General features: G+C 45.4%; 2 protein-coding genes across 2 annotated transcripts in view; one reads left to right on the top strand and one right to left on the bottom strand.

Annotated features, from left to right (window-relative positions):
* Positions 1–27793, top strand: part of LOC147684576 (metalloproteinase inhibitor 4-like) — an 86807-nt gene that overhangs the window by 44208 nt on the left and 14806 nt on the right. Inside the window, exons 2-5 of the mRNA XM_086942367.1 lie at positions 1587–1759; positions 2393–2505; positions 3590–3692; positions 14063–14184. Of these exons, the coding sequence (XP_086798493.1) occupies positions 1648–1759; positions 2393–2505; positions 3590–3692; positions 14063–14184 (450 nt within the window). The 5' untranslated portion in view covers positions 1587–1647. The remainder of the gene's footprint in view (positions 1–1586; positions 1760–2392; positions 2506–3589; positions 3693–14062; positions 14185–27793) is intronic.
* LOC147684577 (uncharacterized) lies at positions 16773–17927 on the bottom strand. Its single transcript, XM_086942266.1, has one exon. It carries the CDS (start codon positions 17907–17909, stop codon positions 16773–16775), a length of 1137 nt encoding a protein of 378 aa, XP_086798392.1. The 5' UTR covers positions 17910–17927.

The raw sequence follows: 27793 nt of genomic DNA, 5'->3' as shown, positions 1-27793 counted from the left end.
TACTGCAGCCAGAACCCTGCTGTGCAGATGTAGGATTCCTTTGTACAGAAATGTTGGTTTTTATTGGAACTATTTGAAGGACAATGGGAATATAAAGAAGTAGTCTCAAAGTCGAGTTGTGTTGTGAAAACAAGCTTTGTACAATTTAAACATGTAACTTGTAGGATTATTGTTTATTACTTAAAGTTAATTGTGATGAAACAGGAAGGGTTCCTAAGTCATTAATGTAGGCATAGGTGGCACGCAAGGCTAGTACAAACTATACCTCTTCCACGGTGAATGCTTATTGAAGAAATTTGAGTTTCAAGATTCCCATTTTCCACTTCAAAGTACAAAATATATCTTTAGAAAAACCTGCTGCATCTTACAGACCACATTGCCCAGGAGAGTTGACAAATGAATGTGCTGGAGTTTAGTGTCTCCTTTGTCTCAATTACCTAAACCTTTCCATGAATCTACCAATAGCACTCATTTGATTGTGTAGGTTGTACAATGTGGACAAACTGTGTGGCATATATCATAGCATCAAACACATGATCTGCATTCTGCACTAACAGAAATTCAAATCAAGCTGAAAGTTAGGAATTCACAGAAGATTGCACTACAATTTGTTAAAAGTTTGTATAATAAGAAGGAGTTTTCTTTTTTCCCTGTCAATCAATTTTCCATCCTTTTTCCATTGCTTTCTCAGCCCAAGAGAGTAATAGGATGAAACCCCTTATCTCATACCTGGCTAAATAAACTTAAAAGGATTAGTAGGCAAGATTAAAACAGCACCCCACCCTCTATCTTTGGGGACACTGGGAAGTGAGAAAAGAAGATGCTCAGTCCATTATGTAAGAGGATGGTGCATTACTGTCATTAAGGCCCGCTTACTGCTGAGAGTTCTTTCACCGACAGGCAAGGTCTCAATCTGCCCTCCCACTGTCCCATTGACATTTTTGATGGGCAGGGGTGCTGGTTTGTGGAGACAAGATCTGTTGGGTTACAGAACAGCAAGCAGTTAGTGGGCTGCTGCAATCAGCAGGAATTATAAAGTTAAGTTGCCATTATTTCATTTGATATTAAGTTGTTTGGTGCAGTTATAGATATTGTAAGTGGGATAAATTGAGGTGGAAAATGCTGGTAAAGGTGCAGTGTAAATGGTAAGCACAGAATACTTGCATTTCAGGTGGAAGAAAATGAATGTGGATGTGTATGTGAAATAGAGCAATATAGGTAAGTCAAAAATGTAATACCGTATGTTTTGGTATTAAAGCGAAAGGGGTTTGTTGAGGAGTTTGGAGAATTGTAGAATACCAAATGCACAAGTTTTTGCGTATGTTACGTAGAGTGCTTTACAAAATGAAGGCATTGAAGAGGTGAGTTCTGTCTTGCCTTGATGAGGAATTGCTTTGATGAGGAATTGACATTTTCTCTACTTACAAACGTGTCCTTGGTAACTTGGAGCGTGGTTTAATGAGTGTGTGAGTGTAATGTCTGTTAGAATTGCATGACCAATCACTAAGCAATTCCCTTTCCTCATAAAGCCAGAGTCAAGACATTGCCACAGTCCTTTAAAATGTATTGTTTCTGTTTCTTTATAGACTCTTCGACAGCATCCGTACGCTTCCAGACCCGAACTACAGAGAGACCATTAGAAGCAAGATGTGGGTGTTGCTTCCAGCAGCTCTACTCTTCCTTCTGACCCCTTCTCCCACAGATGCCTGCAGTTGTTATTTGATACACTTGCAGGCAGACTTCTGTCATTCAAGCGTCGGTGAGTTTGTCTAAAGTGCATGTCGATTTCATGTTCATCTTCATATTTCATTGATCAGGACTTGAGTGAGCAAAAACAGGAGCCAGATGTATAGAGTCATGAGTCACTCACACAATGTGTATCTCTAGACCAGTTGATAGTAAGTTCTTGTGTCCCATTTGCTCAGGGGTTTGCTTCACACGGAAGGCGTCATCAATGGCAAAGTTGTGCATTTCTTGGAGTGTCCTGAGTACCAGCTAAGCACACTGGGCTAGGAAACTAAACTAGGCTGCCAGACTCCAAAGCAGGCTCCATGTCTTCAGCTATTGTTGTGTCGAGCAATTATATAGACAGGACATGACCCGACTAAACCTTAGACGTGTCAGGAGCATAGAAATAATGCTGACTTTGCTTTTCCATTGGCCTATTGTAGTCACAAGAACACTTTCCCATTTTAATGCCTTTGCACTCATGTTTAACTGCTGAAGGGTAACTCAGTGCCTGACACAGTTACTGAGGGGATCTGAAATAGATGATATAACATCAGACCATGCTTCAGTTCCTAGTATTGATTAACACATTCATTTAAGAGAGGTCATCAATGAATTGCCTGTCATTGCCACTTGCTGCTGCTTCTCTCTGTTCCTTTGACAGTTATTAAAGGGAGGTTCCGAAGCTGCACCAAACCTCCACCAGTAGATTACTCCAACGGTGAGATCCCGAATGACCAAGACCTGCTCATACGTTGTAAAGTTGATGTCTTGGAGGTAATGATTTTCTGCAATAAAATTTGCCATCAGACATTGGAAGGAGGTAAAGTTAGGGTAGGATGTGAATGCCATAAATTTTTGCTACAGGAATTTTCCTATAAATTATAGTATTGAGTATTTTTTGGAACATGGACCAGTAGAGTGCTGCACTCAGTGTTGCATCACAGTGAGGAACTTTGAGCCTCTGGGCACTGCATGAGCAGCTATATTTTGGGTAAATGAAGTAACCAACACTTCAGCAATTGGCTATTCCAGTTAGCAAGGCAGGGTAGAGAGTGCCCTAATGACTGTCCTACACCAATGGGCCAACCCCATTGGGTCACCCACATTTCAGAAACTCAATTTCAAAGATCTACCATGACTGAGACCTACCGTTACTGATGCTTATCACTCAAACCATGAGGTGCAATTTGTGTACCAGTGAGGGGAGTTTCTTTTTTTTTTTTTACAATAAATGGTTAAAATAAATTACTTAGCAATATTATTTAATGCAAGTGATTATTTTGATATGATGCTAGGAAACATTTTATGTAATATCAAAAACAGTATTTTTTGAAACTCATAAATTATGTTTTTTCAATTTAATAGGAAATGAGTGTCACAGAAAACCTACATTTTTATGTACCACTGCACATTGCAGTAAAACTATGGTCTCAGTAATAGTAATTCTCAGTCGTAAAGTATATCCCAGCTAAAGAATACTGACTGGTCTCTTTGAGAGTGATAAGGGATTTTTAAAAATCTTTCTACCACCTAAGGTGGGGTATTTGCTCACTGATCTGGTTGTATATTGTTCTTTACTATATCTCTGCTACAGCTAGATTGAGCTCAGATTTAGCAGACTATGTGATAATAAGGAAATATAATTTTAAATGAAAGCTACAAAACATGCAGTATTTACTACCATAGACCACAGTCTATTCTGACTCCTAAGCAGAGTTGCCTGGCATTGTTGGTTGTGTTTATGCTTTACATTGTAGAGCCAATCAGGGGAGAGATGAAGACACTAAGAATGTGTTTCCTGATGCTAGTGAGAAAGTTTACGTGGCAATCCTGAATAATCCTTAATGTCCTCTGACAGGTATTCAAAGGTGGCAAAGAGGTCCACAACATGCAATTCACAACAAACAGTCAGATCTGTTCCATTCAGATGCCTGCCTTCAATACCGAGTACCTGATCACAGGTAAGCCTGAATAGATTACAGGCATCAGAGCAGTGTGCGATCTTACTACATGGCTCCAACTTGGGGAAACTTTTTCGCTAACACTTCATGCAGCTGATCCCACAGAAAACATATTTTATCTGGAAACATGTACAGCTGGAAGTTTCATGCCAGCCCTTTTTGCACTAGAAGTATTTTAGTAGGAGACTCGGTTAATATGATCTTAATATGATCCGACTGACAAAGACAGAATTGTGAAAGGCATATCCATTATACCTTGGAATGCTACTCTCATTTTATTGACTAAGCGAGCCATGAAACTGAGGGGCATATTATCAAGAAAGGGCGTTCCATTATCGCCGCTTTTATCGGCAGGAAACTGCCGATAAAGCGGCGATAATGGGCTTGATAATATGCTCTGTGGAATTCCAATCGAATCCCATGTTAGATAATGGAACGCCCTTTCTTGATAATATGCCCCAGAATTCCTTGTTGTTTCACTGTGGATTGGTGAACCTTAATTCGGCATTTCATTGAGTAGGTCAAACTGTATTGGGCCAGAAGCTAATGTAATTTGGAGCCCGTAGGTTGCTTATTATTCTAATAGTTAAAATGTACTCTGATACCTGGCACCAATAACAAGTGTACCAGTTGGCCTTGTTGACGAGTGTGTACTTGATACACTACTCTCTAGTCTGTACTCAACAGCCCTGGATTAAGACTTTGCAAGGCATATCTTTTTCTTGGAATAAAGCCTTTTTTTATTTTATTTTTATGCTGAGGTATGTGCTTTGCTATTTAACTCCATGAGATTTAACTCCATTGGTGTTGAAAAGTGTGCCACACGTCTTTAGTGTTCCACCAATGATGGATGGATCAGGAATACACAGGATTATTTTTTTAAAGAAGAGATCTGATAATATGTTACATAAGCCTTGCCCCCTTAACCAAGTTGCTGAAAATACATTTTTCAGGAAGATCCTGAGGGTACCGTAGAGTGTATCCTCAGAAATTGTGCATGAAGAACTGGGTGTAGGGTTTATTTCTGAATAGATACCCATCCGCCCCTTGCAATTGTGGTTTTCTTTCAAGCTGATAAATGACCTGGAATTTAACAGAAATTTTGTGAAAGACTGTTTGAACCTGGATTATAGCCACCATATCACTGGCTGTAATATGCCAAAGGTATTTTGTGCGACCTTTGTAGACCCAAAGTTTTTTCTGAACCAGAACAAATTAACAAATTTGATGTCTGATGAGTCAAGGAGGCATTTCGTGCCAATGTGCATGAAAAAAGGGTTGAAGGCATGTTGTCTAAAACTTGTTTTCTCATCATGCCTTGATGAAATCCTCAAGTAAAATAGAAATGTGCCAGTTTTGCATAGACGACTTCTGCCTTCTTTGTGTCTAAATGTGTTCCCCAGCTCATAGCGGGCTGTCATAGAGAATCCAAGTCCCCAGGTTGCACTTGTGAAATGGCTGCTGCACTGGACACTTTACATATTGTTTTATCAGAATAAACAGTTCCAGAACGAAATTTATAATAACCAATCCAGTCCCAGATTATATTTCTTCAGCCAATCCCCACACATCTCTCCATTTTACACATTCCCAAAACAATGACACAAAAAACCTGAACAAGAATCACATAAAGGACAATAAATAACGAATTCATTTTAAGATTAATTTATAAATGTCCACAATAATTACTTGTGTATCAACAATATTATTACAACTAATATTAACTTTGTCTAATTAAGACGTATTCCACCACTGATTCCCCAACACTCAGGGGAAAATTCCAGTTTATAAATGTAACTTGACAACAGCATAAAATAACTAAAGTGCAATGTGTCCCAAGTGAACAAAACCTTCAAACATCAATATGCAGAATGGAAACAGTGACAAAATCAAACTTTGTATTTCAACAACAAGCAACTCTTGATATATTCAGGTCCATAGGCCTAGTGTGTGTCTGCCTGCTGCACAAATTACGGTACAAAAGGGAGTGGTGATGGACGGAGCATCTGAATCAATCAAGGCTCTCACACCCAGTCAAAAGATCTGGGTTTAATCCATCACCGTTCTTTAGCTCACTTCGCCACCCCAGTTCAGACATGGCTATATGCAAATCAGTCTGACCCTGTGCCTCATGGGAACAGTCCAGCCCGAACTGCCAAGCCATGTCTTCCCTGGACCGGAAACAAGCTTCCGAGGACCGGTTTCTGGCATTCCAGCCGTCTTCAGCCCGGCTTGCTTGAATCCAGTGGCAAAGTGAGCAAGGGACTCACGTCTGAGCATACCCTGCCACACTTATGGCGGCCAAAAGCAGTACAAAAGGGGGTGGTGATGGACGGAGCATCTGAATCAATCAAGACACTCACACCCAGTCAAAAGATCTGGCTTGGCAGTTCGGGCTGGACTGTTCCCATGAGGCGTCCGAGCAAAAACGCTGCTCCAAGACCTTTGTCTGACCTTCTATCTTTGCTATAGTCCCTCTAATTGCTTTCAAGACACCCGCATGCCTGGCTATGCACTTCCCTCTGATAACCACCTTGAAGACATCCCATAATGTAGCTACCGAGGGGACCGAACCCAAGTTCAATTCAAAGTAGTCAGTTATATCTTTTCTAATCTACTCTCTGAATGCGTTATCTAATAAGACATGAGGGGGCAGTCTCCAGCTGAAAGCGCGCTGTGGCACGTCTGGGAGTGACAATTTAAGTAAACAAGGGGCGTGATCTGAGAGAGAGCGTGCAAGATGTGTCACTTCTAGCGTCCAGGATGCTACATCCGATGATACTAGCCAATAGTCCAATCTAGACCAGGCAGCATGTTGACTTGATATCTATGTGCCTTCCTGCATCTGGGGATGCCTCATCCTCCATATGTCCACTAAGGCACCCTCAGAGATAAGGTCATTTAGTGCTAGACTGGCATGTGGGTGTAATGCGCGTTGTGAGCCCTGTCTGTCAAGAACAACGTTGAGTATTGCATTAAAGTCGCCTCCCCAGATTACCGTTGCACATTGTGTAGAGTCCATCCGCGCCCAGACATCTCGGAAACAATTTGGGGAATCAACATTCGGCCGTACACTGCCGCAAATACCACTGGTGTAACTCCCAGCTGTCCCTGTAAAACAATATATCGACCCTCGGGGTCTGTGTACTCAGCGGTCATCCTCCAGTCTAATCCCCTTCTGTGGAGGATAGCGACACCTCTAGCATAGTTTGAGTATATTGCAGAGTGTACTTCTGCCCATCTAGCATGTTTCAACTTGTGCGATGGCCTAACATTCAGGTGCGTTTCTTGCAGAAAGCAAACATCTATGTTGTGCCTTGTTAAATATGTATGAACCAGCCTGGCTTTCCTGCCATCATTTAGTCCTCTAATATTCCATGTGAGAATATTAAATGATACCCTACGCTCCCCAAGAGGTGATGTGTTGTAGTTATGGAAAAAAACAGAATAACATCCACATAATTGACATTTCCCAGCGTGACCCAGGGATATACAACAGGCAAAGATATCAGTGCATACCAACCAACCAACAAAACTTCCCCCCACCTCCCACTCCAACCCCCCAATTAGGTCAAATTCCCCCCTCCCCCTATTTGAAACATGAAGATAGCAAACATAGGGATACTTCCCATGGGGGCATGGAGCCGCCGGCATACACCCCTGTTGATACAGGGTGGCCAGGGAGTCACATAAACATGCCCGTGGAAGTGCACTTTATACAGACAGGCGGCAAAAGCTAGCCACCGAATTAACCAAATATTAGTATGGATTTCCCTGCATCAGCATATTAACATTATTCTAAGGGTGATAGTTACTGCGCACAGTGGTTCAAATGTATGACCATAAACAAGACCACTTTAATGCTATACCACCTGATGCGGAATAAAGCAAAACATCAGGTTGAATACTGTATCTGGAGAACATCAGTCATTATCGCTAAGATTAACATTACCCCGCACACTATCCGGGCTCGCCGCCGCAGAGCTCGGCTTTGACTTACACACATGTTTTGCAAATTTGAGGGCCAACTTAGCATCTGCAAAGAAATGGGCTGATCCATCATGAGACACTTTGAGTTTCGTTGGATACAAAAGAGAGTAGGGAATTTCCGCCTGTCGTAGAAGGCGCTTAGCTGGGAGGAACTCCCTACGTGCAGCCTGCACTGCTGGAGTAAATTCAGAATAAAAGGAATTACTGTTACCCCTATGTGTTATCTGTCCCTTCTCTCTTGCCAGACGCAATATCAGGTCTCTATCCTGATAATTTAACAATTTAGCCAGGATGGGCCTTGGGTTACCTCCCACAGGTGGTTTAGGGCCAAGCGCTCTGTGCGCCCGTTCTACAACAAACACCTGGGACAAGTGTGTATCGAATAGTTCATGTAGGAGGTCTGCGATGCACGTTTCCATTTTTGGTATGGCCGTAGTTTCAGGAATTCCAGTGATGCGAAGGTTATTGCGTCTCGATCTCGCCTCCAAATCATCGTTCTTTGCCCTTATAACCGACAGTAACTTGTCCATATGTAAGAGTTGTTCCTTTGTTTCAACCCTGAATTCATGGAATTCGGTCTGTCTATTTTCGAGGCAGTCCAGCCTTATTTCATGTGTGGATACTTGAGTTTTAACAGAGTCAAGTTGGGAGGTCAAGGTATCTAGTTATGCGTCAATGTTTTTCGGGCTATATCTCATTTCCAACATAAGGGATCGAAGGTCTTCCCCTTGTCCACCTGCAATGTCATTTTGAGTCAGTGTTTCAGCTGCGTCTTGGTCCTGTTTGGCTTGTCTGGTGTTCCTTTTATTCACAAATGTGATCTTAGGCTGCCCTGCTTTTGGTTTCCCCATTGTTACTCTGGATGTTAGGGCTAAGGATTTATTAGTAGGTAATGTTGTAACAGGACGGAAATGTTCCACAGCCCTCACTAAGGTGTGTATAGGGTATCAACTATGGTGCACACCCGGGGGCCATCTCCAAATCACCAGCAGCCCTTATCACGGGAATGTCTCTATCTTAGCCCTTGGTGTCACGTTCTTGAAAGGTACCTGTAAGCAAGACCTTTTGGGTCGCAGTACTCCCACGGGAATTATGAGCTTCGGTGTAGAGTTAAATGATTGGCGTCCTGGGGAATATAGCCGCTACCCAGTTAACCCCCCAGGCGAGCCTAGATTACCACAGCTGTGTGTGGCCGTATCCTATTTAAAATGGAGGTTTGGCATCTCGGCAGAGCACCCAGCTGAATGGCGGATCAGTGGCAATAGGCTTAATGTCCTTACCGGTATCTCAGGGGTTCAAGGACTTCACCCGTGGTGTACACCATATCATCTCCAGCACCGCCTCGGCAATACAGAGCAGTTCCTCAGCTGCCATCCGCCCGTCGTGGCATGTAGAATTCTCTTTATTTTGATGGGGTAATGACAGTCTGCCCTTTTCCAATGTTATAAGATATATAAGGCTATGTCCGCTGCTCAGGATGACGAGTGGGGCCCCTGGGGTGTTTAGTTGCACAGGCGCCAGTTGCAATGGCGGGTCTCAGCGCTTATAAGGTGGCGGCTCGGCAGCTCAATAGTGTACTTGACAAGATGGCGGGCGTCGGCCTCTAACACTGCGGGCCCCCTCTGTCTCAGGAGTGTTATGACACCACCTGCGATGTAAAAGCTTCATACGCCGTTTATCATGAGCGTAGAAGTACGCAGTTGGCCCATCTCTATCTGCGCGCCCGCATCTCGGCTGTATATGTCCCCCATGCATGTTGCGCTGTAGCAGGCCCCCACAGTTGCGGCTTCACATCAAGTCTTTGGCCCAAGCTGTAGAAATATTCCAGCCAGTAGGCGTTGGTACTTGTTTTCTCGGTGCTTCTTGTGCCCAGCTCCCGTCTCTCGCCGTCTATGCCACAGCCACCGGCGTCGACCCCTCTTACATGCGCATGAATGTCACCCGATTTCTGTACCTGGGGATTGTGTGTAGCTCCCTCTGTTGCACAGGGTATGCTGTTTCCGCTTCAGCCGGAGCTAAGGCCACATTAGCAGACCTGTGTCAGCCTCCGCCGCGCTGCCCAGTCGGCTTTGAGGCCTTAACAGCCCCGGGCTAGATTTCGGCTTGGGCTGCTCGTAGTGTCCCCTCCAGCGGACGCAGTGTATGGTGCAGCCGGTCTCAGCCTCAGCGGCCACAGCACGTCTCCTGATGCAATTTTCTCCGATATTCCAGCGGTCGCTTTGTTTCCAGTGCTACCGCGATGCAGGGCTGTGCATTTATACATCCACAGCAGCACTTTTGAAGGATTTATTCAGGATTTTATTCCAAGCGGCCATCTCACAGCTCGGTTGGCCACGCCCATTGGGGACTTCGACCTTGCCTGTGATTCTGCCTTAGATAGTACAAACCCCCACAGAATGCAACAGGTGCATTTTCCAAGGCTGTGAAACAAGCATTCCAACTGCTGGTCTGATAGGTGCATTGCGAACCGTACACCCTACAACCCAAAATTATACTCCCATTCACACCTCACGTATTCCATATTGGATTACATTTTCCTTATTCAATCCATATAACATACTATTTATTATCATTGCTAGTTTCAACCCCAACGCACTCTCAGACCATGCCCCATTATAAGTCATTCTGAAGCGCCACGCTCTGGAATCTAGCTTTCAGATATGGTTCTTACCGGCTCATCTCACATGGGATCGTCTCTTTCGAGATGACATCCATTAGACAACCAGGGACTACTTTAAAATGAACTATCCCCATGGCATTAACCTCCCTACAACATAAGACGCCTTTAAAGCGGTTATTAGCGGGAAATGTATTTTCTTGCTTCACTCAGCAAAGCTCTCAAATTGGCAGGCACCCAACTGGCTGTGCAAGCTCACAAAGAATAACCCACCCTGTCTTACAAAGGAAGTTCATTGCTTTATGAGGGAAACATAACACCATCTACACATATAGAGCAGATTTAACCCTATTACATCTGGAAAAAAAAAACATATGAAAATGGGAAGAAGGTGGGATCACACCTGGCGTGACAGCTGTGAACCAAATCAGGAAAAGAATACATATGCCAGCTACACTGGGACTCCGGGAAACTCATAACTATCGAAGAGGGCAAAGCTCGAGATTTTAAAGACATCAGGAACCCCTCTACACCTCCGACTCCACATGTGAAATTGAAATCTTGGATTATCTGAGGGGAGTGGATCTTCCCTTGGTGCTAGCAGCCCAAAATGAGATCTTGGAAGATCCCTTAAGGGACGATGAAGTCCAGTGGGCTACAGGGGCTCTTAAACTAGATCAATCACCTGGGCCTGATATGTTCACCTCCCAATTTTATAAAGCTTTTGGTTCAGAGTTGGTACCTCATCTGATGGCTTCATTAACTATGTACCCACATTTCTTAAGTTGTCTCCAACAGTGGGTGAGGCCTTGATCTCCATTATCTCAAAACCAGGGAAGGACCCTCATTTTTGGACATTTCTTACCAATGATTTTCTTTGCTTAATCTAGATGCCAAACTTTATACAAAGATACTAGCCAATCAGCTAGAAGACAACATGTCGGAATTGACCCTCCCTGATCAGTCAGGTTTCATCAAGGGGAGAGAGACTTGTGATAATCTGAGGAGGGTGGTCCACCTAGTTGAAAAAGCTACTAAAAAGCGTATCCCAGTGGTGCTCCTGGCATTAGATGCTGAGAAAGCTTTTAACCGGGTAAAATAGTCCTTCTTTTTCCATACATTGCATCCCTTTGGTGACCTGTTTATAGCTATGGTGCAGGCCAATTATACCATCCCACTGGCCCGATTGTTAGTGAATGGTACTGCCTCATACTTTTTTAGCTTGGAACATGGCACAAGACAGGGGTGTTCACCTTCCCTGCTTCTATTTGCCTTTAGCATTGAGCCCCTAGCTGCTAGAGTGCGTGCCGCACCCTTAATCAACAGGATGTCTTTTAGCTCCGAGGATCACAAGATCTCCCTGTTTGTGGATGATGTGCTATTGTTCCTCACTTCCCCCAAGTCATCTCTGTCAGCATTGCAAGCAGATCTACAAGCCTATGAAACAGTAGCAAGTTTCCATATTAATCTTTACAAATCCTTTCTCCTCAACCTGACCCTACCAACAAGTGAGATGGAGGCAATAGCGACTTCCACCCCCATCCCTTCCAATAGGTTCAGAAAGAAATAACTTCCTGAGGGATGAATATTACCTCAGAGATGTCAGACCTGTATAGTGTGAACAATCCTCCTCTCCTACATCAGCTGAAGGCCCACCTTAAACGTTGGACTCCACTATAATTAACCTGGCTCGGGAGCATTATTGAAGTAAAGATGTCAGTTTGCTGAGACTCCTATATCTTTTTCAGGGACTCCCCAAATAAATCAACTGGAAGTTCTTCTCCTCCCATCGCTCTATGATCTCTGTTTATACTCCCTTACAAGGTGTTAATATTACCCAGAGAGGCAAGGGGGCGGGACTTACCTGACTTTTCATTGTACTATATTATACTATAAAGCAACTCAATTGCGAGTGATCTCTGAATGTTTAAGGGGAATAAGACAAACACTGGCTCCACATGGATAGAACAGTGTTTGGAAGATCCTTATGGGATTTACTGTGGAAACCGAAGCACAATTGGCCACTCAACGCTTACCTAAGTTTTGGGATGGGGTGAATCGAGTTACTGATTGGGCAATGTTCCCTTCTCCCCACACCCCTATACACTTTAACACAGCCTTCACACCGGCTCTATTGCTGGGGCCTTTTTATTTATGATGAGAGAGAGGATACTTTACTATATGTGATCAATTTCATGGGCATGGATATCCCACTTTCAAAAAGTGTCAACTTGACTTTAATCTACCGGCCTCGGAACTATATCACTACACTCAACTGAAACATTGGGTACTCCAACCAGAGAGCAGGCTAGCAGCCTTCAGGGAACGTTCCTCCATATAGAAGTTTGTACGGAGAGCAGGTAAGTCACAGACCTGTATATCCTTCCTCTACTCACTCCTGACTGCCACTGCTCGCACACTCACTCCTCACCATATTGAATTCTGGGAGCAGACACCAAGGAAAACAATTACTATAGAGCAGTGGCGCAAACTTTGGAGGTATATTCCCAGATTCAATCACTCATTAGACTTGAGAGATACTCAATACAAAGTGCTTTATGATTGGTGTTTATATCTGGCAAAACGCAAAGAAATGTACCCAGACACGTCTGAGCAACGAATGCTGGAGGGGCATTGGCCTACCTTGAGATTGTAAACATATCTGGTGGGGCTGCCCCGTGATTCAACCCTATTGGTCTGAGATATTGTCGCAAGTGAAAGATCTCTTGGGATACCGTCTCCTGAACACTCCGGAGTTTGTTCTCCTGGGGCTACGGGATGACTCCCTTAAGCATTAAACAGCTGGGAACTGCTCCATTTTATGGCTGGGTTTGGGGGCAGATAAGATGGCTCTAGCTGCATCCTGGAAGAAATCACCCCTCAATGTCGCAGTGGCATGCCCGCCTCTGGCAGACCCTAACCATGTAGCTAATGGCTGATGTCCTCCTAGAGACTGAAAAATTTGACTATATATATAGGAACCCTTGGTGGGATTTCTATCAAAAGGCCTGCTGCTCCTCTTCTGTTCTATCAGTACTAGGGTGCTCTACCTCCACTAATTAATGAAATGACAGAATCCACTGGAGAGGCAAAACTCAGACTCACGTCTGATCAAAGTTGGCTGATCAAAAGATGAGTGACACATCTGCCAAATACCACATGGGACAGACCTAATGCCCTTCTCTGTGCAGAGGTCGTATAAGACTCTGTGAAACAGTTAAGGAGGCCTTTAAAATGGTTGTATGACATTACAACGCATGCTTTTACTACGCATGCCTTTACATCGCAAGTTTTACGACGCATGCTGTTACAACGCATAGTGTTGAGGGGTGTTGGATAGTGAATAGTTTAATTTACTATTCCAACTACAGTCCCCGTGGATAGTAGGGAAGGTGTTGGATAGTAAATTAAATCTATTCCCTATCCTAGAGCGCCCCCCAGCACATTGCGTTGTAATGACATGCGTTGTAAAACTTGCGATGTAAAGGCATGCATCGTAAAAGTTGCGTTGAAAAGGATGTTCCCCCTTTGAAATATTATTGTTGTTATTGAGTGCCTTCACCTTGCTTTCCCTTCGTTTAAAAAAAGTTATTAGCAACCACAACTCTTTGAGACCCTCAAATTGATTATGATTCCTTGATTGATTGATTGTTATTATTAAGTTTCAGTTGAAGCTGCTGTTTCTAAGCGCTGTAAATAACAGACGTTACTTTGACCTAATGTAATGTAGACCATTTTATCTTTTTGTGCTATTGACTGACAGGTAGCAACTTGGGTAACCGTGTAGCTCTCAACTTTTGCAACTACATCAAGAAATGGAAGGAGGTGTCCAAGCAACAGATAAAGGGCATCCGAGGAACCTACGCACAAGGCTGCCATTGTACAGTGAGTGTATTTACAGATTCAGGTCCTAGGAAGATGATCTCTAAGGGGCTGCCTGCGAGGGTTCCATTCTACAAAGAATGAGAGTTGTATTATAAGTGAGCGTGACATCACTGTAATTTGTTTCTAAATATTGACAACTGCATGAAGTTGAGTAGTTTAACAAAATAGTTAGAAAAAATATACATAAAGATTGCCTTTTGCAGGAAAAATAACCCACAAAACCTAGCCATTGCAGGAAAATTCAGGTGCAGTATAAATATTTGCAGTAAAAATCTCAAGAAAACACATTTTGGCATGTGAAGTTTTAATGGGATAAACATTGGATTTTCATAGCGCTGCAAAGTTTATGTGCTTCACAAAACGACTACTTTCACAAACATTTTTCTTCAAACGTTTTACCTGGTCCAATGACATTGTAATTTTTTTATAAATGCTATTTTGATTCTGTCACAAACCTCCTGGCTCTCTGGACTGACCTATTAGATACTTTAGGCAGCTGGAAATTGTCCATCCCTGGAATTTGACTTTGGCAGCTGACTTTGCAGTTCAGCCCATATTAGCTTGTTGCTTGGACATGAGTTTACTTCAAACAAATGAAAAAACAAGAGTCGTTCAGCAAAAAGGGAAAGCCCCAACAGATTGCCTGGAGTACAAATGTTGTCTGCTGTTATACACAGTTCATGAGGTATAATAAAACAATTGTCTGCATTCCAAAAAGGCATCTAAGTCACAAATCAATATATGCGGGCATCTGAAGGACAAAGATGGCTCTCGACAATGGGGATAGCTAGTGTGGGCCAGTGTGTATGTGTCCAGCTGACCAGCATGAGGAGCATATGATTGATACATGTGTTGTGTATGTCATGTCCTAATCGGTTGAGCATTTCTGTCCACAAATGGTATCAAGCTTTGTGGTATTTTGGGTAACGTTAGCTCTTGGCCAAGCATGTTTTATTGAGGACAATAGCCTCGGACCTGTTTGTGGTGCAACAGTCTATCTGTGAGATTGATTAGGGTTTTCCTTGGGCGCGCATTTGTCTTCAGGTTAAGAGAGACCCCACCTGTGACCTGGCATTTGATAGGTGTGGCTGTGGGTCATAGAACTTGTTTAACCACTTATCTCTGACTTGGGGTTGATGGGAAGGTCACCATGTGGAAATCCAACAGCATTGATACCAGTCCATTGGAACTCCTGAGAATAATATGGCAGTCACTCGTATCATTTTTATTGACATCATTAAAATTGTGCATACATTGACATTGTTGTTACAGGTAGTGACACAGTTAAGTTCGTTTGAGTAAAAGCTTACATTGGCATTGTTATTACTGGCAATAGTATTGTCATTTGAGCTTGGATTATGATATACATTGATCTTGTCATTGCTGGTGTTGGTGCTACTGTGCGGTTAAAGGTTATGTCATACATTAACATTGCATTGAATGGGTACGGGCAAGGTTGCGCGGGCATATGTTATGACATACGTGGATATTGCATTTATTGGTGTTGCCATTGTTCTGAATGCTGTTATTATTCATGTAGTGTGCTACACTGTATTGCTTTGCCCACTTGCGTAATCTGAACTCACGCACACCACTTATTCCACACAGAAACTCCAACACTCCTCTGGAGGTGAACAATGAGCTTTATTAATATTATAGGCAAAGGCAATAAGTCACTGAAGCTAATAAATTCTTAGGCACCGAGTGAAAGGCAATAAACAATGAATACACCACACTATATACATAAATATGAAACTGTGAATGCAGGTATATAAACAGTTAATGTACAAAGCACCTCACCAGATTCATTTGCAGCACCGAAGAATTCAACATCCCCGGCCAAGCACTGAACACCAAGTCGGGAACCCGCAGACCGGGGCTCACGGAGTAATCTCTTCGGGCACCAAAGTTGTCCCGCGAGTGCGTCCACTCCAAGACTGAGTTCCTGAGCTCCGCCCCACAGACACTGCTTTTTATAGTTTCAATCAACATGTTAGAGAAGCCTCTAGCAGGCGCTCTCGCCCATCTATTTGCTGGTGCTGGCCCCATCTCTGCATCAGCCCCACCCAGACAGACCTGGCCAGATTCTGTTGGGCTGTGCCGAGGTAAAAGACATCCCTTTCCCTATCTCTCCGGCCTTGGAGCTCCGCAAGGCCATCCTCCCTCTGTCTTGGAGATAAGCATAGAATGCACGAAAAACACTCTGAAGGTACACCATAACCTCACGAGGCATCCTCACGAGATGCCTCGCACCAGCTTGTACTGGTTTACGTGAAAAACATGTTTATGTTACTGCTGAAGTGTAACTACAGGTCAAGGCAGCACAAAATAAAAGTGTGTTGCAACAAAATGGACGATCAGAGCATTGCATGGAATTGAGGTCAACATGTGATTTAGCACGTGTAAAATGGCAAATCAGTACATTCCTCCCCTTGACCTTCGATTCACCCATCATACCCCATTGGGTTAGGAATGCATTGAATGCAACAACATAATGAGATAAAAACACAAATAATGTCTATAATAACACCCAAGATATGCCAAAGCTGTCCAAAATTAGGCAGCCACCCAAACAACCAATCCCACAATCATTGGTCAACGCCTTGGGTAACCCCTTTCACTAAATCTTTCAAAGCATTATTATGTGCATGGATAGACGTAGAATGGTCAGATAAATTAAAACAACATAGCCCATCAAAGTCCTCGCAACCGTGGTTATGTTTTAGCAGCAAATAGTCCACAGCTGCCCTATTTTGCAAAACAGCATTTCTTGTTCTTTGAACATCTAATAATAATTCAGCTAAAGCGACAGAAGTGTGATTGAGATTCTGCACAATTAAACAGGCAAGCTTAGCAATTGTTCTGGCATTATAAATGGGCAGTCCTGGCACTCCTACAATGGAAAGGGCCAAAATAGTATATTCTGTTCTAGAAAGCAAATCAATATCGGAGTCACAATCCTCAGGTAATTGAATAGCGACTCTAGAAGAGCAAATATGTGTAACAGAATGCATGGGAAAAAGCATAAGACAAAATCGTGATAAGGCACAAGGTCCTCCAGGTATGTTAGCTGGTATGTAAGTGTATGAAATATTACCACACAAGAACAACCATCCTTTAGGTAATTTCACATGATTAACATGACCAGCGGCTAATACTGTGTGATTGCAAACCATATATTTGGTAACATTACTACAAAAACTGTCATGTCGTGACTGACATAATGTTTGTTGATCAGGGGTCAATTGTTTGCTTTTCACTAGTTTCAATTGGACACATTTGCCAATTTGGGCAGGGTCACAAGTTAGTTGATAGCAAACATCTCCAGTGGAGATATTGTAGGTAACAATACTTGCCATGTTCCTCCAGAGGCTATCTGTAACCTCCGGGCAAAAGAGACAGTACTCATAAAGACTCAGATGTGTTTGAACATCACTTTCCTCCACTACCCCATCATAGTTAGTTTGGTTGAAAATGTGTAGGAGCACATGGGCAGGGGTAGGTACGGCGACAAGACAGGTGGATATCATATCAGCTGTACTCTGAAGATTTCTCATACAGAAGTGGGGAGTGTTCAGCACATTCCCGGCCAGGTAGGTCCAGATTTTATCCGGTTGCTGCAACAATGCTGTAATCCGACTCGGGCGGTTGATCCCCTTCGGCATCCCCGGGCCCTCCCGGACCCCTCCGGACACGCCCAAACACCGACCACACAGCGCAATCATCGCAGCAGCAAGCCATACTGTGATCTAGAAACAGAAAACAAACTGGTATAATCACTCTCGCAAATAACATTTTTCAGCAGGTACATTTTCCCACTTTTCCTGTCCATGTTTCATGATGACTAGGATATTATCCTTGCCCTTAGCAATCAATTCTGCAGGTTCAGGAGGTTTGTTTGGGGACTCCACCCACAATTTTGCCCCTGGGTTCTTGTCAGTAGATCTGAACCCGCTCTTTCCTTGCACAGTTAGAAGGGCTGGGGCCGTCCTCTTCATGATATTTCCTCCATAAACCGGCATGATGACCATTTGGGCAACACGGTCACCGGGTTGCACAAACAGATCATTGTTTCCACTGTGCAATAGGATAACTTTGATCTCCGCCTGGTAATCGGCATCGAGGCTGAGCCCAGATCGAGGGATGATTAGCCTGAAATGCTCTGGGGGAATTTGAACTCCAATTCCTGTCTCAATCAAGGTAATGTCTCGTGGTTGCAATCGTTAAAGTTTCAAAGCATGTAAATCAAGACCGGCAGCCTCTGGTGTGGCAGGATACTGAGCCAAAGCTCTGAGAGCTATCTCCCAATACAGAATCGTGTTTGTGGCCAAATGGGGCTTAATCTGCAAAGCTGGGCTCAACATGTGCATCAAATGAGTCTCTGCATCAGCAAGGGGTCGGTTGTTCAAAATCTGCAATGCATCAGACAAGTGATCCCTCCACCCATCAGACAACTTTCAACTGCTCTTTCAGCAAACCATTCATTCTCCCAATCAAACCTGCTGCCTGTGGGTAATAGGGTATGTGATAGATCCACTCAATGTTATGCTGTACACAAAAATCTTGCACCATCTTTCCTTTAAAGTGTGACCCATTGTCACTTTGGACCTGCAATGGATTTCCGTAGTATAGGATCAACAAATTCAACATTTTCCGAGTGTTAGACTGGGTTGCTCTCTTGCATGGAAAGGCGATGAGATATTCAGAATAGGTATCCACCACCATGCAGGCATACTGACATCCTCAAATCATTGGCATCGGCCCGATGAAATCAATTTGCCATATTTGCCCTGGTAACTTCCCTCTGCCTAACTGGCCTCTCACAACCTGTGGAATTGGTCTGTGCTGAGCATGCTGACAAACAGGACAGTGAATGATTGCAATCTTAATCAAATCTAGGGGAATATACATCCCTCTACTTTCAGCCCACCTGCTACTGGCTCGCTCGCCCAAATGTCCACTTTTCTGGTGTGCCCATTTAGCCATGCCCACCAAGTCAGAATCCTGCGTCTCCACCTCAGCTTCATGAATCTTCGCTTCTTGGTCTGCAAAGGAAATGCACCACCGCTCTAGTGAGTCAGTCGGGCAATGAGCATCGACATGATAAACTTTAACTGTACTCTGGGACAACAATTCCCAAATTTCCTGCCACAACTCCTTTCCCCAAACCTCCCTATTGTGAATCATCCAATTGTGAGCCTGCCATGTGGGAAGCCAAGTGGCTAACCCATTGGCGGTAGACCATGAATCAGTGTAAATGTGACATGTACCAGGGAGCTCTTGCTTTGATGCCTGGTAAACAGCATACAATTCGGCAAACTGACTACTTCTTCCCTCTCCAGTAGTTGACAACAACTTTTTGGTCACCGGGTTATATGACACTGCCTTCCAATGTCTCTTGGTCCCCACATATGTGGCTGAGCCATCTGTAAACCACACATGCTTTTTGTCTTCCGCGGACAACTCTGAAAAAGGCCCACCCTATTTCACAGGGGTCTCTCGCACTTTAGGTACATCTTGCAACATTTCTGCATCTGCTATGGGAGTCTGCGCCACTTGCTCATGCAGCACTGCAGTCCCCTTAGGACCAACTCGTGTTCTGTCTTGTATGTACTACTTCCATTTTATGACGCTAGCCTCCTGTGCATGCCCAATCCTGTGTGTCTTGGGTGAGCTCATCACCCATTGCATGATAGGTATCTCAGGTCTCAAAAACACATTGTGCCCTAGGGTCAACTGCTCGGTATCCACCAGAGCCCAATAACATGCCAACAACTGCTTCTCAAAAGGAGTGTACCGCTCTCCAGCATCAGGTAATTTCTTTGTCCAAAACCCTAGGGGCACTTTCTGTCTCCTCTGCTTTTGCCACAGGCTCCAGGTTGCATACTGATCCTGGACAGTAACATTTAAATCAATGCTTCCCTCTTGTATGGGCCATGAATCCAAGGCACGCTGTATAGCCTCCTTCGCTGACTCAAACGCCTTTTGCTGTGCCTCCCCCCACTCAAACTCATCCTTCTTCCGCATAACCTTGTACAGAGGGGGCAAAATCTGACTCAAATGGGAAATGTGCTGTCTCCAAAAACCAAACAATCCAATGAAATGCTGCGCTTCCTTCCTGTTTTTTGGCACTGCAAACTCTTTGATCTTTTGCCTCACTTGTGGCAGCACTTCCCTGTGTCCCTAATGCCACTGAATGCCTAAAAACTTCACACTCTGAGAGGTTCCCTGCACCTTCTCGGGGTTAATCACCCACCCTTTGCTTTGCAAGTGCTCTACCACTCTGTCTAGTTGAGCCTGCACCTGTTCTTGGGTCTCTCCTTGAATCAACACATCATCAATGTAATGACAAAGTTGTACTCCAGAAATGATTGACACCTCGTCCAAATGCTCTACCACCAGCCGGTGACAGATCGTGGAACTATGTAAATACCCCATAGGCAGAGATTGAAACGAGTACTGCCTACCATTCCATGAGAACGCAAATTGTTCCTGGCACTCAGGGGCAATCGCAATTGTGAAAAGAGCATTGGCAATATCAAGTGCCGCATACCATGTCCCATTGTGTTTCTGAATTTTCTCAATCAAAGTGATGGTGTCTGGGACCGCGGCTGTCAATGGGGGTGTATGCTTATTAAGCTTGCGGTAATCAACTGTCATGCGCTAGCTTCCGTCAAGTTTGCGCAAGGGCCACACGGGGTTGTTCCACGCCGTGGTAATAGGTCTCACCACCCCCGCCTCCACCAAGTCCTGAATGGTTGCGGTAATCTCATCATGTCCCCCTGGAATACCGTACTGCTTTATGTGAACCACTTTTGTTGCTTGGGGCACCTTCACTGGGGGAATCTTCAAGCGCCCCGCCCTCACAGCAGCTACCGAGAAGTACTGCTTTGACCCAAACTGATAGCATCCGTCATCTAAGTATAGGGTCATACCTTTCAGAATGTCAATACCAATAATGTACTCGGGAAAAGGCACAATCAAAACAGTGTATGCTCTCTTGGGAAGTCTGCCTATTTTCATTTGAATAACCATTTGCACTGCTGGTGTTTCCCGTCCTCCCAAATCTGTGATAGTAAAATATTGTCCTTTAAATTTTCGTGGATTGCCATGTATCAATGTGGCCTCCGCTCCAGTGTGTACCAAAGCCCGCACCTCCTGAACATTTCTATTTTTCCAATAGATCTCAACCCTCACATGTGGTCTATTATCTTTGCGAGCCCATACCTTTACCGGAGCTTGGCCAATTTCCTAATCTAATTTTCGCCTGCGCAGCTCTGCATCTGCCCGGCGCAGATCTGAATACAATGTTGGGTAACCCTCAGGGAACAACTCCTCCTCTTCCCGGTCCCCATCTGTATCTGTGCAATCTCGGTCCCAACCTTTCTCTTTTGTCCCTCTCACATGAGTTTTCCTCTCCCTCTCTCTCTCCTGACCTGCTTTTTCGGGCTTCTCCTCAGGCTCTGCATCCCTGTGACTCACTTTCTTGTTATCTTTTCTATTCACATGCCTACTCCCCTCCTTCCTATCCAGTCCTCGCTTACGGTACTTCTCCCACATGCTTTTGGTCTCAATACCATCAATCTCACTTCTTGACACCCCATCCTTTAACAGCGCCAAAAACATTTTGTATGCAGGGGGCGCCAAATGAATGATTTTGTTCCGCATTGACACAGTCATTAACTGACACATCAAATTATGCGCCTCACCTACAAGAAAAAGCTAGCTTCATCCCCTCCTCCTTAATTGTTTGTGATGCATCTCTTAGGGTGAACCATGGTTTTTCATTCCCGGGCCAATCTGAATCTGTGGGATACCTGTGGCCACACCCCCGGGCAGCTAACTGCAACAGCGTAGTTTGATCATCACTATGGAAAGTCTGAAAGTATCCCTGCACAGTGGGATCAGTACTGAGAGTACAAGAAACCGGGCAAACAACCATGGGACAGGACGGCGTATCGGCCACTGTCCATGCTCAACCTGGATTACAAGATCTTGAGTAAGATCCTAGCGACGCGGTTACCCCCTCATATGTCCATACTTATCCACGCAGACCAATCCGGGTTTATCCTGACCCGCAACACGGCGCTTAATATACGACGGCTCCTACATGTCTTGGAGGCCGACACTTACGACGGCGAGGAAGTGGCGGTGTTCGCGGTCGACATGGAGAAGGCCTTTGACAGCCTGGAATGGCCGTACCTTTTCCAGGTCATGCACACGTTGGGCATGGGCGAGGGTTTCGTGGACTGGACGTCGCTACTTTACCGCAACGCCACAGCGAGGGTTAGGACTGGCAGGATAATCTCAGAGATGTGTGCGGAGGGCAGGGGCACCCGCCAGGGATGCCCTCTCTCCCCCCTATTATTTGCCATAGCGGTCGAACCCTTAGCGGCACGGGCCAGGCAGGGACAGGCATATCAGGGGCTGGATGTCTACGGACAAGTACACCACATCGCCCTATACGCTGATGACCTCCTGATGTTCTTGGCGGACTCGGCAGCATCCCTGCGCGGGGCTAAGTCCCTCCTGCAATCTCTGGGCAGAGTGTCTGGCCTCCGGGTGAATTGGACGAAGTCCTACCTGTTCCCGGCCCGTCCACGCAGACTCTGTTCCCAGACTACGGAAGGAGTGACGTGGGAGGAGAGGAGTCTACGCTACCTGGGCACCTCGATCTTTTATGATCCGGCGGACATCCTTTAGGGCAATATCGGGTCGGCCATACGGCTCACCAAGACGAACTTTGACTTCTGGGGCACGCTCCCACTGTCGCTGATGGGAAGAGTGGCGCCCCTAAAAATGGTAACCTTGCCGATGCTGCTTTATTTCTTCAGGACCCTCCCGATCTGGATACCGGTGAGCTACTTCCGGAAACTGCGGCCGATGATGGTCGGCTTCCTATGGGGGGCGGGCAGGCGCAGGGTCGCACTCAACACGCTTCTCCGTCCCAGAACAGAGGGAGGGCTAGCGGTGCCGGACTATGAGCTATACTACCTGGCGCCCCAGCTACAATGGCTGACACAGTGGGTCGCGAGAGCCAGGAGAGAGGGAGACGGGTCGGGGGAGCTGACGGGACCGGTTCAGGTGCTGGCCCGGATTGTCCTGGGTCTCCCGATGGGACAATTTCACCTCACCCAGGAGTTTGCGACGGCACGGAAATGCTGGAACAGATACCGACGGAGGGGTCACATCACGGTCCCATGTGCACCGGAGATCCCGCTGAAACTATGTGGAGCACTCCCGCACGGGGGCTCGTGGCACTGACTAGAGAGCTGGGGGCAACAGGGACTGGAGTCCATAGGGGACCTATATGAGAACGGGGCGCTACTGCCCTTTGACCTCTTGCAAGACCGCTTCGACCTGGTGGGGGAGATTTCCTCCTCCACGCGGCGCTGACGACGGCGATCCGCAAACACTGGAGGACGGGCATGTCAGAACCGCCGCTCTCGCTGGGCTGCCAATACGTAGTGATGATGGCAGGGACAGTCAAAGCAGTCACGTGCTTATATAGGCGCATGATCTCGGAGACTATTGCCCCACTCCTATCTCTGAAAGCGAAATGGGAGGCCAACTTAATGACGAACATACCTGAGGAGACATGGTCTGGCATAGTGGCACGGGCCCGAAACGGGACGCGCAACGCTAGGTTCCAGTTGGTGCACTTTTACGTCCTACACAGGGCATACCTGACCCCAGACAAGCTGCATACATATTTCCCGTCCCATCCGGCGAACTGCCCGCGCTGTCCAGCGGCCGCGGCTGACTTCCAGCACATGCTCTGGTCCTGCCCACAGTTAACTTCCTTTTGGCGGGAGGTGGTGGAGATTCTGGGGGAAATCACGGAGAGGGACTTGCAATTCACCATGGCACACTGCATCCTACATTGGTTCCCACACACGTCAAAGAACAATATCACTAGTAAATTCCTAGAACTAGGCCTACTCTTAGCGAAGCGCACCATCACATCCCAATGGAAATCAAGTAGGGGTCCCACTGTAGAGAAATGGAAGGCTGAACTGCACAAATGGGCCCGTTGTGAAGGGGAACGCTGAATGCAGGCCGCGCTTAGAGCGGACAACGACATGGCACTGGAGAGGGCCAGGGCGTGGGAGCGGCTAGTCCTCGACCTCCAACTTCTAGACCTAGTGGATGACGATACTCCAGCGCATAGCCCTGCTCCGGCGCAGTAGCTGTCTAGAGCGGAGCAGGCCTGACCTCCGCCCCTTGTTCCCCTGATTCCTATGTGATGACCGTCAATCTTAGTTGCTTGCTCCTGACGATCTGCCTCGGGTTCGGGTTCACTGAATGATATGGGGATCCGCAATGATGGTACTCTGACACGCCTGGGAGGGGAGGGGGGGGGGGAGGAGGTAGGGGAGAAGGGAGGGGGGATAGAGGGGGGGAGCCGGAACAGAGGGGGGGTTTGGGAGGGCTGGGTAGGAGAGGGGGGTGAGTTTCGCGGAAGGGGCGAAGTTTGGTTGGGACTGTTGCCAGTTACAGAAAGTGGGGGGGGGGGGGGGGGATGGAGGGGACCGAAAAGTGGCCTAGCTGTCTTCCAGACACCAAATTTCACCGATCCATGCGACACCCCCCAGGATGGACCTTTCACTACGTTTGCGCCGCTCAACCTCCGGGGTGTGAGCTAAATGGCTGTGTGAAGATTGCAATGGGGGTCTCCATGCACGCGGATACATGTCTGGGAGGGCAAATATAAGTTGTCATAAATGCCTATTTTGGCTGCAATAAAAATATATTTACCAAAAAAAATCAGTACTGAGAGTACAAAATTGGCAGCATCCCCCTCGTCTAACATGACCCCAGAAGCGCCGTGATCATAGAGGCGCACCATCCAAGCTAATAGTGTCTCGCCAGGCTTCTGTCTAACCCTCACTAAAAGATCACTTATCTCTTGCTGTGTAAAATCCTCCAAACTAACATTACTCCATCTGGGTTCCCTGGAGCGATTTGAAGTTTCCGTCTTAGAATGGGCTGTGCTTCCACTATCTTAGTATTTTTTCCTTCCTCGTCCTTTCCCTCCCCGTGCAAGGGCTGCTCTCCTTCTGAGGAGAATTCTGACGATTCTGAGATGTTGGAGTCCCAATTTGATGGGTCAAAATCTAAGCCTGCTTTGGCAATCTCTAAATGGACTTTCCGTTTACTCACTCACCCTCTCCTTTTCTTGTATCTGTTTTCTGCAACACGGACTGCAGCCTGCTCTGCTATCGTCTGATATGTTTCCAACTTATCTTGTAATAACTTATTCTGACAAGAAAGCATCGTAGAAATATTCTTAGCTTCAATAAGTTGTTTCTCTAAGCTCAACTGTTCCCGCTGCAGAGATAAACATTTGTCAAAAACTTGACAGTAGGCATGTAAGAGAGCCCAACCCCTGCGACCCACTGTACATAATTCCTTGCCTTTCTCCACAGGAACCTTCTGTAAACAATTTAAAACATATTTTGTTGTTGCTTCGCCCAGACAGTCAAACCAGCTCTCACTTAATCCTGAGCTTTTAGCATACTTACGCACCAGCGCGGAGTACGGCATTGCCTCCCATCCAGGAATTTGCATGGGGGCTAAAGGGATTTCACTCGGTGCCAAAGAACCAAAACCACCTTTCATCTTTTTAAACATGTTTCTCCCCGCGTAATTTACGAATTCTACCACCGACTACGCCAAAATGTATTGCTTTGCCCACTTGCGTAATCTGAATTTACGCACACCACTTACTCACACAGAAACTCCAACACTCCTCTGGAGGTGAACAATAAGCTTTATTAATATTATAGGCAAAGGCAATAAGTCAATGAAGCTAATAAATTCTTAGGCACCGAGTGAAAGGCAATAAACAATGAATACACCACACTATGGGCCTGATTCACAGAACTAACTTAAGACAAAATCCTAAACTTACTACTTTTGGTATTCACAGAAGATAGGATTTTGTCTTAAATTTGTCTTAAGACAGACTTAAGACAAAATCCTAACTTAAGTCTGTCTTAAGTCTGTCTTGAGACAAACTTAAGACAAAATCCTAACTTCTGTGATTACCAAAAGTAGCCCAGCATACATAAATATGGAACTGTGAATACAGGTATATAAACAGTTAATGTGCAAAGCACCTCACCAGATTCATTTGCAGCACCGGAGAATTCAACATCCCTGGCCAAGCACTGAACACCAAGTCGGGAACCCGCAGACCGAGGCTCAGGGAGTAATCTCTTCGGGCACCAAAGTTGTCCCGCGAGTGCGTCCACTCCATGACTGTGTTACTGTGCTCCACCCCACAGACACCGCTTTTATAGATTAAATCAACATGTTCGAGAATCCTCTAGCAGGCGCTCTCGCCCATCTATTCGCAGGTGCTGGCCCCATCTCTGCATCAGCCCCACCCAGAAAGACCTGGCCAGATTCTGTTTGGGCTGTGCCGAGGCAAAAGACATTCCTTTACCTATCTCTCCGGGCTTCGAGCTCCAAACAGCCATCCTCCCTCTGTCCTAGAGATAAGCATAGAATGCACGAAAAACACTCTGAAGGTACATCATAACCTCACAAGATATCCTCACGAGATGCCTCGCACCAGCTTTTACTGGTTTATGTGAAAAACATGTTTATGTTACTGCTGAAGCGTAACTACAGGTCAAGGCAGCACAAAATGGAAGTGCGATGCAACAAAATGGAAGATCAGAGCATTGCATGGAATCGAGGTCAACATGTGATTTAGCACGTGTAAAATGGCAAATGCAGTAAATACCCTAAGTGAAAGCCCGCACCAGCAGACAGTGCACAGTATGCATAATGTTTTGTAAAGTTACGACCAGAAGTCCATGATTGTTATCCTAAACTGATTACTAGACACAAAACGTGACTATGCTTCTTGAATTGGGACTACTGTTACCTCCCACTCTAGATGAACGCTAAGCCTCTGATCCTCATACCATGATCATGTCATATTACCATAAATGTACCATACCCATGTCGCATACTCTAATGTTTACCGTTGCTTGCACACAGGTGCTATTGATACTGTATATTACTTTACACTAAAGAAAAACAATAAAAACAGACCCCCCCATTGTACACACACTTTCTAACAATCTCAAATCCCAAGGCTGAAGACAGCCAGGCAAGATGTTGGTTTTAATATTGGTCCTTCTGAGTCAATGCTAGAGTACGTTTTGTGTGGCGATTTCTGCCAGCCCTTGATATCTGTACAGTCCAACTTAGTTGACATGTTTAAATAGGTAAGGTGTTTTTATGTGCAGTTATGTGAATTTGGCTCCACACGTAGCCATTGTATTTTCTTATGACAGCCTTTTTTTAGGCCAGCTTTCCCAGCTAGTGCATTGTGCACTTCTTGTAGGCTTTACAAGGATTTGGCTGACATTGATGACCAGGAGGATGGGCTGACTGGTGTCGGTGAAGGGTCTTGCAGTTATGCCTCCTCCTTGACACATCAATGCTCCCTGCCATTGTAGGCTGGTATTGATGACCAGGAGGGTAGGTTGACTGGTGTAGGCGAAGGGTCTTGCAACTATGCATCCTTCTTGATACATCATCACTCCATGTCATTCAAACATAACAACAACGACCAGGACAAACGTTTGAC

The sequence above is a fragment of the Lissotriton vulgaris genome, chromosome 10 (assembly GCF_964263255.1).
Source record: "Lissotriton vulgaris chromosome 10, aLisVul1.2, whole genome shotgun sequence".
Classification (NCBI taxonomy): Eukaryota; Metazoa; Chordata; class Amphibia; order Caudata; family Salamandridae; genus Lissotriton; species Lissotriton vulgaris.
The sequence above is the reverse complement of the archived record's forward strand: the minus strand, read 5'-3'. Positions and strand labels throughout refer to the sequence as shown.